Source organism: Telopea speciosissima, chromosome 2 (assembly GCF_018873765.1).
Source record: "Telopea speciosissima isolate NSW1024214 ecotype Mountain lineage chromosome 2, Tspe_v1, whole genome shotgun sequence".
NCBI classification, from domain to species: domain Eukaryota; kingdom Viridiplantae; phylum Streptophyta; class Magnoliopsida; order Proteales; family Proteaceae; genus Telopea; species Telopea speciosissima.
In genome coordinates, this window is record NC_057917.1 from 15,760,174 (window position 1) to 15,772,809 (window position 12,636).

At 40.5% G+C, this 12,636-nt stretch overlaps 1 protein-coding gene across 1 annotated transcript; it reads right to left on the minus strand.

Moving 5' to 3' along the window:
* Positions 1 to 4,740: 4,740 nt before the first annotated feature.
* Positions 4,741 to 9,003, minus strand: LOC122651851 (auxin transporter-like protein 2). The gene is made up of 8 exons (XM_043845408.1): positions 8,952 to 9,003; positions 8,522 to 8,733; positions 8,236 to 8,421; positions 8,025 to 8,137; positions 7,635 to 7,916; positions 7,058 to 7,265; positions 6,723 to 6,980; positions 4,741 to 5,013 (listed from the first exon to the last, which is right to left on the minus strand). Exons 2-8 carry the CDS (start codon positions 8,684 to 8,686, stop codon positions 4,795 to 4,797), a joined length of 1,431 nt encoding a protein of 476 aa, XP_043701343.1. The 5' UTR covers positions 8,687 to 8,733; positions 8,952 to 9,003; the 3' UTR covers positions 4,741 to 4,794.
* Positions 9,004 to 12,636: the final 3,633 nt, after the last annotated feature.

The following is a 12,636-nucleotide window of genomic DNA, read 5'->3' on the forward strand; positions in this document are numbered from 1 at the left end:
GCCAGCTTTGGCTGAGTTGTGATGATCTACTCAAGATAAACTTCAATTCCTATCATGTAAGAATGAGGAGGAGTAAGAATGAGGAGGAGGGGCAGGCTTGCTTTTAAAGATAGTCCAAGTTGGACGAGCTAGGTGATCTTCTTCAATCTCCTTTACTTAAAAATAGGAAAGATCCTCGTCAGTCTTCTTTGCTAAGGTATAGGGAAGATCCTCTTTAATCTCCAAAATAGGTTAAGGGGATTTTCTTTTTTCCCTTGCTACCAAAATCGAGTTCGATCTCCTACTTGTTCAATTTTCCAAAATTGAAGTTCTGTTAATTGACCTCCACACCTTGCCGAATTTTGATATAGGAAGACTCTGGAAAGTTTTGCTGATGTGACATTCTTGATCATACAAGCTGGGCTGTTCTAGTTGAGCTCGGTTTGGCTGGGCTGGTTTAAGTTACAAGTCTGGGCCTGCATCATAAACCACTTGATATAGCTTCATTGGAGCTAAGGATCTGAAGAGTGGAGAATACACTCTACCAGGTGTGTAACGGAGTAATACAATCATATGAAATTTATCCTCTCAAGTGCGGTGCAATGGGCAATGCACCACACTTGAGTATCCAAACCTTCACCCATCACTTAAAAGGGTAAAAAGATGCCAATACCAATGTTTTTATTGTTGGATTCTTAAGTGTGGTGCCCTGGCGGTGCACCACACTTGAGAGGATAAAAATCCGATGAAGACATTGATAATTACCATTTCAAAAATATAAATGAGAAAAAATGACGTGGATTTACTAGTTCATCATTTCATGATATTTAAAAAAAAAAAAAACAATTAGGGAAAAAGAACGCTACCTGGGCGCAAGGGCAGCGCATCGCACACACCCAGGTAGTGTTCTCTTTTCCATAAAAAAAAAAATCATTTTAGGAGAGGTGACCAGCCCTGCTGAGGACATGTGTTAACTTATTAACGTATGCAGTAATTACTCTTCGCGTACGCACAGTTCATCCAGACTCAACATTAAGGGTGTCAATCAGTTTAGTTTCGATCATTTGGTTTGGTTTTGGTTCGGTTCGGTTCCATGCCTTGATGGTGTGATCTGAAATCGAACCGAGAACCGAGTCAACTCTGAAAAAGGCAAACGAATCCGAACCTACTCTGTTCGGTTACAGTTCTAATTCGGTTTTCCAATTTGGATCTAATTCGGTTCTCCAATACGGTTCCATTCTGCTAAGCTGTCAGTTGTTGCTGCGTTTCTGTATTCTCAAGAAACTCCATTTGTATAAATAAAATGCTCATAAAACCTTAAAAGGTATCAGAAATATTAATAAATAAATAAGAAACCCAAGTGAATTCTCCACTTTCAGATTTTATCATTCAGCTTTGTTGTTATATTATTTTTATATAATGGTTTGGGAAAAGTTTTCATACACGGTCGTGTAAACCGTGTATGTGAGAGGGTGGGAATTTCAAAGCATTAATTAATGGGTGGGGATTTATGACTTTTTCAACTCTTTGTGAGAGACCCTTTCACATAAACGGCTTACACAGCCGTGTATGAAACCTTTCCCAGGTTTGGTTTGCAGTCAAAGTTTCAAAAAATGCCTTTTTACACCTTCCGTCCTTTTATACCTTTTACATTTTCCTTCTTTTTTATTTGAATTTGTTGTGTACTTTTGTGTAAGAGGCAACTTGAAGCTCAAGAATAATCCTACATTGGTTTTGGGAGAGGAACTTGAGTGGCTTATATACAGGATTGGTTTTTAAGGGTGTGAGCCCTTGGAGAGGTAGTTACCATTCTCTCACATGTGTGGGGGTCCCTGGGGTGCGTTTGAATCGCGAGTCAAACCGAGCCGAGCTAAGCCAGGGCTGGCATTTTGATTTTAAATTTTATAATTTAAAATATGGTTCACCCATGTGTACCATATTCGTATACGATGTAGCCGAGCCGAGCTGGGTCGTCGTCATGATTGTGATAGTGGTCGTGGTCGTGGTCGTGGTCGGGGTGTGGGCAAAACATTGTTTTTAGATGGCGAAAGTTTTGTATTTTTGTTTTAAATTTTATAATTTAAAATATGATTCACCCATACGGTTCACCCATGTGTACCATATTTGTATACGATATACACGTATACGAATAGATACACACCCATGAAGGGTACCCCTCCTTTGAAACCTGTGCGTGTAAGAATACATATAGGTATGCCTTCCTTGGAAGAGCAGCTCTTGTATGTATAGGTTACCAGTATACGTATGGGTATACCTCTTCATGAAAGGGTAGTTGATACCTATATATACCATGTCTTGCCTGCCATTTTACACACATCAAAAACGAGTTCTGTCTCTGCAATTGTCTGTTCCAGAGACTATTTTCTTACTGTATTTTCTTATAAAGTTGAGTGATAGTATAGCCGTTTGGTATCCTCTGTACCCGTATTTGGTTCTGCAACCTACACGTTTAGTGAGTTGTTTCATCTTGGAGGGCTAGGTGCAAGGTCAACCCAGTTGCAGAAGTGGAACATCTAAAATCTTAAGGAGAGTATCTGTCAGATACGATTCAACTCAAACTGTTCGTGCTTCTTCCTGTGCGTATTGCTTGGAATTCATTTTTCTGGTTCGTGTCTTTCTGCGGTTAGTGTGCTATTACAGGTATTTAACTATCACTGTATATTAGATTAGTCTTACAAATTCTGCCTTGTATAACAAACTTACCCATCAATAAAATCAAAGAAACATATCTTTTTTTTTTTTTTTTAGTAACAAGAAATACATCAAAATTATAGTTCTAAGAGGAAAGCCAACATCATTCAAAAAACAGAAAAAGATATAGGGTTTTGGATTTACGTGTGATATTTGGTTGGGTGATTCAAACCGATGGTTTTTGAACTAAAAGCGTAACCGAACCAAACCTAATTTATTCGACTCGATCCGATTCAATTATTTTGGCTTAGTTTCGGATCCGATTCCGATTTGGTTTCGACACCTTTACCCAACATACGCAAACAATCTTTTCAGTCCCCTTTAATATGTGACTTTTCAAGGATGAGAAAGAAAACGTCTCAATATGGATCAATACCAAACCAAAATGTTCCATTTCGTTCAAATAAGAAATCTAAAGAAAGTATTTCCCTCAATTGTGTGTGTGAGGGAGAGAGGGATTAATAAAAGGGTCGTTTTAACTTTCCTTATTCCGATTTTTTAAGTTTAAAACCCATGTTTGAATGCCTTGTTTGACTAGAAAACTCTAATAAAGGAGCAAAATCGGCTCTTTGCCCTCAAATCCTAAGAGAAAGCAACACAAAGCCCAAATATCGGGCTCATGTGACGGAAGCTAAACCAAGCATCAAACTTTAAAAATAATCAATGGGAGTCAAAGCCTTTCATACGCTCAAGTTCCTAATAAGATAATTAATTACATCTTAAATAAACAACCCTAACCCATTTGCATGAATAAAAATACATGATACCTTCTCCTTCCCCCTTCTGATTCATGTATAATACTCACATGTGAGTAGAGAATATAAGAAGGCTTAGGATAGGGGGGAGTGTGGCATGTGACACATAGACCTACCAACGTGAAGCCCATGTGGACCACTTTCCCAGTTTGGGAATGAGAATCTAGGTCAAATGGGTCCTTTTGAATATTTTTAATAGAGAGAGAGAGAGAAGAACAATCTCACGCTCCCATGTGGGAGTTTGGATCCTCTCCAATCCTCCATTGAGTTGGATAACTCAATAAGCCATCCAACAGCAAATTTAGCTCGTCTCCAGGGAGCCTAGCACGTCCAGGGTGCTGCCAACTGTTGAGCTGTGCCGCACACATCCCTAGGCATGCATTGAGATATGTGTGCCATAGCTCAGCCGCTGGATGCCCCCTGGCAGCACCCTAGGCGCACACCTCCCTGGAGACGATCTTGATCCTCCAACGGCAGAAAATTATCTACTCCATTTCCTGTCTGCTCCATTTTCCCAAGTGCCTCTAATAAAGGAGAGGTGGACCCCACTAGCACAATGTGGTCTAGTAGGGATAAGGTGGTCATTTTCTCCCCCTATTTGAGAAACTTGGGGAAATGGAGCTGCCGGGGAAATGAAGTTGATAATGATCCTCCAATGGCTGTTCTGGGCTGATTATGCGCACATTTGGGATGTTTATAGGCATACATCCCGATGCTTGTCCAATCAGCTCAGCCGTTGGATGCTTTTTAGGGGTCCAATGAACATCTCGACCTGCACCCAGTCAGCCCAGCCGTTGGATGCTCATTGGGCATGTGCCCCTCATTGGAGAGGATCCGGACACCCCATGTGGAGTAGGCTCTAAGTGTACTGGTGGGTCACACCATTTATTCTAATCGAACTGTATTTGGAGGAAATCCCATGTGAGAACATTACAACGGGAAACAAAATAGTGATGATGATCCATATATCAAAGCTTCTTATACATACTTATAAGAACCTTAATGATAAACAAACCAATTTATATATTAATATCCCCTTCAAAATGATCCTTAGACACTTAAAAAGAAAAGAGGAAAAAAAAAAAAAAAAAAAGATGAACTTTGACAGCATAAGAATCAACATTTTCACACTCTTTATCCAATCTATCAGTCGATCTATCATTCTTATACCACTAATAAGAAATTCAACAAAAAAAAAAGAAAACAAGCAACACCACAATTGGGGTAAACTAGGCCACTCTCCCCCTCCCCTACCACCCCACTAAAGTGTATCATACAAGAGAGAAGCTGATTGTTGTGGACGGGTTTGGCCCAACCCGGTTCTTCATCATAATTAAGACTTGGTTTACTACTGATGTTTGGGAGCAGGAGCAGCTGAAGGAGGCGCCTTACACTGATAACACTTGGCAAAGAGGCCGAACGTGTCAACTTGCCTGATGAAATTGGTCATACTGGCCCAACCACCGAACCCAAACCCGACCACAAGTATCCACACGACAATAAACGAATTGATCACAAACATTGCGGTCCAACTTGGTAGGAAGAAAGGAGGCTTCTCCGCAGCATTCTGCATCAAGTGAAACAAGAACAAGATATCACAAGTCTTTTCAAAGGCCGACCCGAATTGGTTTTAGATATAAGAGAACCAGACCGGCGGCTAAACAAACCAACTAGGGTCCACTACCAATAATGAGCCGTGACTAGTAGAAGATTTAGTCATAGTTAGAGACAAGATTCTGTGTCATTGATGTAGAAGTGGAAACGAACGCGGTACACAACACAACACAACACAATGGTTGCATATAACTAAGTGAGAAGGACATCCCACCATACTCTTTTATCATCACCTACAATGTATTTCTAAAGGTCCCCAAAGGCTTTAAATGCAAAACACACACACTCTTGTCTCTCTCACGTGCTGGTCGCATGGCCCTTGCAACCAATGAAGTTGCCCCCCAAATGGGGATGTTAGGGAATTGGGAAACCATTACCGGTGTGAAGGATACGCACTGATACGGATACCTACAATAATTAACCATCAAATTTATATTGCCAGTTGCCATAGCCCACAACACCCATATCTCATACGCCATCCGTAGGACCCTTCTTATGAAAAGACAAAAGAACCCCTCAAAACAGAATAATAGTCCATTGGCCTAAGCCCAAAAGGTTAGGCAATGTCAATAATGTAATGAAACACCAAATCAATAATGCCTGCCCCTACCAATCAATTACCAAACCTCCCAGCCATGGATTGAGATATTGGTCTTGGTATCGGATCAGCCGGATTGTATCGGTAACGGTTGAGGTTGATATCAATACCTGACCAATCCTAGATTGGGGATCGGTATAGGTATCAAGGTAAAATTGTCAAAAAAAAAAAAAACACAAAAATTCCAATTTTAATGAGAAGTAAGGGTTAAATTGTCTGATTCGGGTTGATACCGGCCAATCCGGATTGTTATTGACACAGATCGATCTCTCAATCCTTGCTCCCAGCTCCTATTTGACAAAAGGAAGAAGCCCCAACATCACTACTAAGACCGAACTGCTACTTTGTGTAGACGATAAACAAGCTTTCAGGATGACAACTTATGGAACCATGGTTTGAGGTATACGTCACTTGTATTGGCTGATTTAGACTGATACCCGCTGAACTATTGGTAGAACGGTACCGACTAAAGGTAAAACGGTCAAAAAAACTTATTGTTAAGAAAAACCAAAGGCAAAACCGTTCTATCCAAGTCACAGTTTGAGGAATTGATATAGGAAGGTGCGGATTCCTCGTGGATTGTTACAAACAAGGGTAAAAATGTTAAAAAAAAAATCTAATTTTTTTTTGAAGAAAACAAGGCTAAGCCTAATAGATAAGGACCAATCCGGATCTCCAAGCCGATCCGATTTCTAGGGTGATGGATCCCCAATCCGATACCATGCACTTAAACCATGTATGACCCCCCGCCCTACAGTCCTTACCAATCACCATTTGTAGCTCATAAATCAAACCAGTACCTAGCCTGAACCAGAACCCGGTTCATCTTTTATCACCAGAGGATGATTGTTACCGAGTAAGCGTGAATAACAACAGTTCGCTCGGTGCAACCCCACCTTGACCATTCAATCTTTTTCACTATACCCTGGCTGACCGTCATCATTTCCTCGTTGTCGTGGAGAGAGTAGTCAACAGTTTATCACTCCTAGTCCACTACTCTCCCCTCTAGAATTACCAAAAGAACCAAACAGGTGAAAAATAATTACAGAATTTGCCTTGATTACCTGTCTAGCAGAGGCTTTCCGGTAGGTGAGCATATGAGCAAGAGAAGGGATAATGTAGACGGTGAAGCTAACCAAGAGAGCACCAACGGCGGAGTTGATAGGCCCAAAGAATGGAAAGATTATGGCCAGAAACCAAATCGGTATCACCACAGGCAACCTCGCCAGCGCTCTCAAGCATATACTCTTGGTGTCATGCATTCCTATCACCTTCTCCCACACAAAATACAAAGGCGTACATGCGAACCCAAATGTTATAAACTGCATCACATTCAAACAAACAGGTCAGAAGAAGAAGAAGAAGAAACAGAAAAAGAAAAAGAAGAAGAGAATTAGACCTGGTGAATGAGCATCAAGATAACGGCGGCATCACGAAAGCCGTTCTTGGGAAGAAGGGAGAAGGCGTTGGAGTGGTTGAGAAGCTGGTCACCGAAAGCCCAGTACACAGAAGCTGCCGACGGAAGCGTTAACGTGAACACGTACAGTGTTGCCAGCAAGTATATGTACTTGAATTTCTGTGGTTTCCACATCGCATGCATTATTTCCCTGAGAAAAGAAAGTAAAAAAAAAATCTCAGAAATTCTCAAGAAGACACAGGACCCACAGTACAGAGTTTTCCAGAACCGATAAATAAGCAACTGGTCTTGAATAACGGAATTCTTCTGCAACTCTTTCTACTTTTTTTTACCGTATTTGATTTGAGGAAGAAAACTAAATGACCAAAATGGCCCTTTAGTCTCACAAGAGCAGGATGGGAAATGACACAGAGAAAAAGGGTATAATCGTTATATCTCGTTTTCCTCTTTCCCCCATGATTTTGTCTGGGTTCATAGAAAATCCCAAAATCCCCGGAATGGCCAGCAAAAACTGAAGAAAGACGGGACCCAATTACCCAAACGATTACTCAATACTCACACAGTAACAGCGTGTCCACCGAAAGTGTAGAGGATATTGGTAGCGCCGGTGAAATACAGAACCAGTTTCGTCGGCGCTGTGTGTTGAACTCCGTCAACTTGGCCGTGAACTAGAGCAGCGATGGTCATGTACCAGGCAGTGTAAGTGGTCATTCCAAGTCCAAGAAAAGACCAAATACGGTAGTTGTGAAAGGAAGGTATGAACACCGTCGTTGCACAGCAAGCTCCAAAGATATAAGTCCATGTCCTTTTGTCTAATCGATCGTTTATGTAATATATATTACTGTTCTTCCATTCACAAAACCACGAGATTTGTTCTAATCAGTTCAGGACAAAAAGAAGAAGAACAAGAACAAGAAAAATAATTGTTATTAGTGAAAATTCACTTCACCTTGCACAAGCAATGAGCTGTATAACGGACCCAAAGAGGAGAAATGTACAGTTAAAAGCCAATCCGACAGCTTTCCAGTACGGACCCAACAATCCATCCAGTACTTCGAACCACTGAAATTAAACAGTTAACTCTGCAAGTTAAGAAAGAATTTTTTTTTTGAAAAAAAAAAATCTGTTTTGCCCTTTCACTGAAATCCTTAAATGGTTACCTGAATGACATGGTTCTTGAAGCTCACGTTTTCCTTCTCCTTCCGGCATCGGTACTCGATGTATAGAACGCTTATAAGGTATGCAGTCCAGCTACCCATGATGCCATAGAAGAGCTGAAATAAGATACCAGAAAGCATACCCAGTTGGGAGAACGAGTAGGGTAGCGTTAGCAGAACCTGGGCTACCTGTGAGTAAGGGGAAAAGGTCGAATTGGGTTAGGAGAGAGAAAGAATGAAGCAAATAGAATTACTATCAGTTTGTGGCAATTTTTTTTCTGGATTTTACTTGATTTGAAGCACAGCTGAACCAGGCATCATAAACAGAGCCACCATGCCAGAGAATGCTCTTCATACTGAACTTGGAATTAACTTCTGGCTCTGCTTCTTCCTTCCCATCAGGCTCCGTTGTCTCACTGTAGTTGGTCACGATGGCTTCTTCGGCTTGCTTCATTATTCTGTAATTTTATCTAATGGAAGCCCTTCAGAGTCCGTCTAGATCTGGAACGGAAAATAGACAGTAAATGAGACAAAAATAAGAAAACGAAAGCGGATAACAAAAATACCAAGATCCAAAACAGAGCAACAAACCAAGAAAGAAAAGAGGAAAACCCAAAATGAAACTTCGAAGAACCTAAAAAATCTTAGTTCAAAGAAAGGGGAAGGAGCAAGAAAACGATTGTAACTTATGTTTCTCAAAGAACCCACTTCAAGTTCACCTTATTTGAGAAGTCCCTTTCTCGTGAGTATCGAAGGAGTGAGGGATTCAGAAAAAGACGAATACAGACTCGTCTGGACTAATGCTTGTATCCAAGGAAATTCGTTCTTTTTAGTTACAACTTTTTATAGGCGAGAAAGAGACGAGTCCATTAGTCCAATATCTTTTTCTTCTTTACTGAAGGTGGAAGGAAAAGCAGAGAGTGCTTCACTAGCACTTGAAACGCGTTGCAATCTGCAGAAGAGGTTTAAGAATTCCTCGCTCAAAGTGTCACAACGATTTTAATGCGTTAACAAAGAAGGAACCGACAAGACGAATCGACCTTATCTGTCAAAGTCTCAATGACTACAACTCAGCCTAAGACGCCCAATTAAATGCGTTTTCCCCTTTTTTTTCTCACTCTCTGTGCAAAAAAAAGGCAGTGGCAAACCAAAGACGGCGAGTTGTCAAATCTGAAAATCAGAGCATTTCTGTTGGTGGAGGATTTGCAGAAAGACTGAGAAATGACTAATGAGACTCTGAGAGGGAGAAGAAGCTCAGAAGGCGAAGAAGAAGAGGAGAAAAATAGCCTTTTTGCTCCTCCAAAGACCTTTTTCTCAGTTTCTCTCCCTTTTAGGATGATAAAGCTGAGGAATGAAGGATTGAGTTGAGATAACGAAGACGAAACCCAATAATCGTTCTGATTCGATTCTTCTGAGTCGTTTTTAAGGGCAGGTAGAGAGAATCGAGAGATCTAGCGAAAAAGACGTTGTTCTGATCAGTAAACTGTAAAGAAACTGAGAAAACCGGAGCTTGCTTTTATAGTGCTAAGAACCGGTCCAAACGGCTATAACATAATTAAAAGCAAAAATTAGAATTTCCCAAAAAAATAAATCCAAACAAAGCTCAGCTTCAGATCCAAATCTGAAATTTTAATTTCCCAATTAATTCCAGTCTCTCTTAAAAAAACTGAATCTCTCATTTTTCTATTAAATTATCGAGGGTCCATTACTCCTATCTGTCAGAGAGAGAGAGAGAGAAGATGGGGTGGTCCAACCGGTATATCCATCTTGGGCCGCCTAACTCACAAGGCCAAATCAGAGTAGAAAAAAGACCATTTATGATTTAAATTGATCATTTTGCTTTTACTTTACACGTAGGTTCGGCGCAGCTTGCTTAGCTTGTCGGCTTTAAGCCGAGCACTATCACCAGAACCCCATCACGCTTCCACCCCCGCCGGTTCACTTCATTATTCCTTTCCTTAATATCTGATGGCTCCATGGCCGATCGCCGATTTTGGCATTGACCAGTCAGCGGTGGGATCCAGTTCAAGTTACCATCCTTTCTCACTCCTTTCTTCTTCTCCCATTTTCCAATATATTTATGGGATGATGTTCTCTGTGCCACAGCACAGACTGCGCCCAGACACATCTGTGACGTTCTCTTTCAGGTTTCTTTTTTCTTTTTATTTATTTGAGCAATATTGGTTTCATTTGTTGAGATATTGGGAGTTACTAAGGTGGGGTCGTTAGTCACACATCCGTTTCTTCTAGTTTTGGTGTTTTCATATCACTGAAGAGGTCTCTCCACTTAGTGGCTTAAGGTTTTAGATTAAACTTTTAATGGTATCAAAGCATAGGTCCTTTTGTCATCACAACTCCTAAATTGTCTAACCAAATGAAAAAGTTTTTTTTTTTTTATTTTAAATTTTTTGTCTAAAGTTTACTGATGATTATAGTCATGTGTATAATCTATGACTTCAAACTCACAAAGTATAAAGAATTACAGAAGGGAATGGAATGGAATGGAAGGCGTCCACTATGTCCTACACATGATGGACAATGCCTTCCTAGCCAGGGCATTTGCATTATTGTCCATAGCTTGTGGAATACATGTAAAACAGATAGAATGAAACGAAGACATATAATGTTTGATGCCTGAGAGCACAATGTAAGATTTCCATAAGGTGGGCTGGCATAGTCCCACTTTATTTTAACAAAATTGATTTAGTTGTGTTGATGGGAGCTACCTTAATGGTATGAGTCTAATTACTATGTATGGACCTAAGGTATTGTTTCCTTAATGGGAAAGAAACCCTAGTTTTTTTGTAGGGTCGGTCCCTATCTTCACCACTATAAATAGTTGACACTGGCCCATTAAGTGACTAACCTAAGAAAACCTAAAGTGAAGTGGAAGAGGGCAGATCAAACCAACGTTCGTGTGCAATAGGGATCATAAAGAAAGTATTCGGTTTCAGCTTCCACAACTATGGATCTAGGTACGCCAATCACACCACTGGATTTATTTGTGTGCTCATTGATCTCCATGAATGTTCCGCATGAATTATTCTATTAATGGTATCAGAGCCGATCATGGAGTTTATGGGTTGCGAATTTTATATGGCTGAATGACTATGAAGAAGAAAAAAAAAAAAACTGCCACAGCCATGGATGAAACCATGGCCGCAGCTTGCTGTGATGGTATACCCTAGAGTTTTGCCGATCCCATATTCAAGCCAACCAAATCCTGTGATAGCAGCTAAGTAAAATAGGTTTTAATATCTTTGCAAGTCACTGGTTGCTATCGGATGTATTCAGAAATCCTTTTAACCAGATTTATCCCCTTCTATTCAACTGCCATTTTCGATGGTTTTTTTTTTTTCAACCATTAAACCCCAGGATATTGATTGCCAGAACATGTCGGACCTTCGCCGAGATTAACATGCCCTCTGGTAGCCTGCTTTGGCCATTGCATGCAAAATAAATAAATAAATAAATAATAATAATAAAATAAAACCCAAAAGGGCAAGAGGAACTGTCTCGGTTTTGCATATGGGCATGGTAGTCTCACAGTTTTGGCCATTTGACACTGGCATAATGATCGCAAACATATGTTCTCCCTTCGACGGGATTTTTGGAGCCAGATGCAGCTCCGTTTGGCCGCCGTATGCGGTGGATTGAATTTCTGAAACCCTAAAGGTTTTCTTCTAAATCATGGTCGCCGTGGTTCTTCACCGGGATATGAAACCGGAGTCATGATCACCAGGGCTTGGTGGTCATTCGCCGACATTTTTGACACCGTCGGTCTCTGTTTCGGCCGCTACAAGAGGAGGTGGTGGGGTTTTTTGAAAACCCTAAAAGGGTTTTCGTCTTTTCTTTTTATTATCGCAGTTGGGGTTTTACCAGCATCTGACACCGGTACTATCGTCGCCAGAGGGAGGGGGTCGTTCGTCGATGTCACCCGAGGCTGCCGGCCCCTGGTTTTGGCCACTGTAGAATGGTGGATGGTGGGTTTTCTTAAAAACCCTAAAAAATAACCAATTTTCGTTTCTTTGCGTTTTGGGGAAGAAGATGGGGGAATATTCCCCATCTAATTCCCACTGTTTTGTTTTTAAAAAAAAAAAAAAAAAAAAAAAGAAGCTAAAAGTAAATCATAGGGTATGCTATCGTGTGTCAGATGATCCTGCTAACATGCGTTGTGGGTCGGGTCGATCCAACAACCCAACCCGAAAACCCGATCCGACTGACTTGAAAATCGACCTGACCCGAACAGGTTGACCTTTGATTGGTCAACTCTTTAATCGTTGACCAGAGCTGTTTAGTTCTAGTTCATCAAGATGGAATCTTTAAAAAAATAATAATAATAAAATTAAAAAAAACATAAATAGAAATACTGTTTTTGGTTTATTTTTGTTTTTGTTTTTGTTT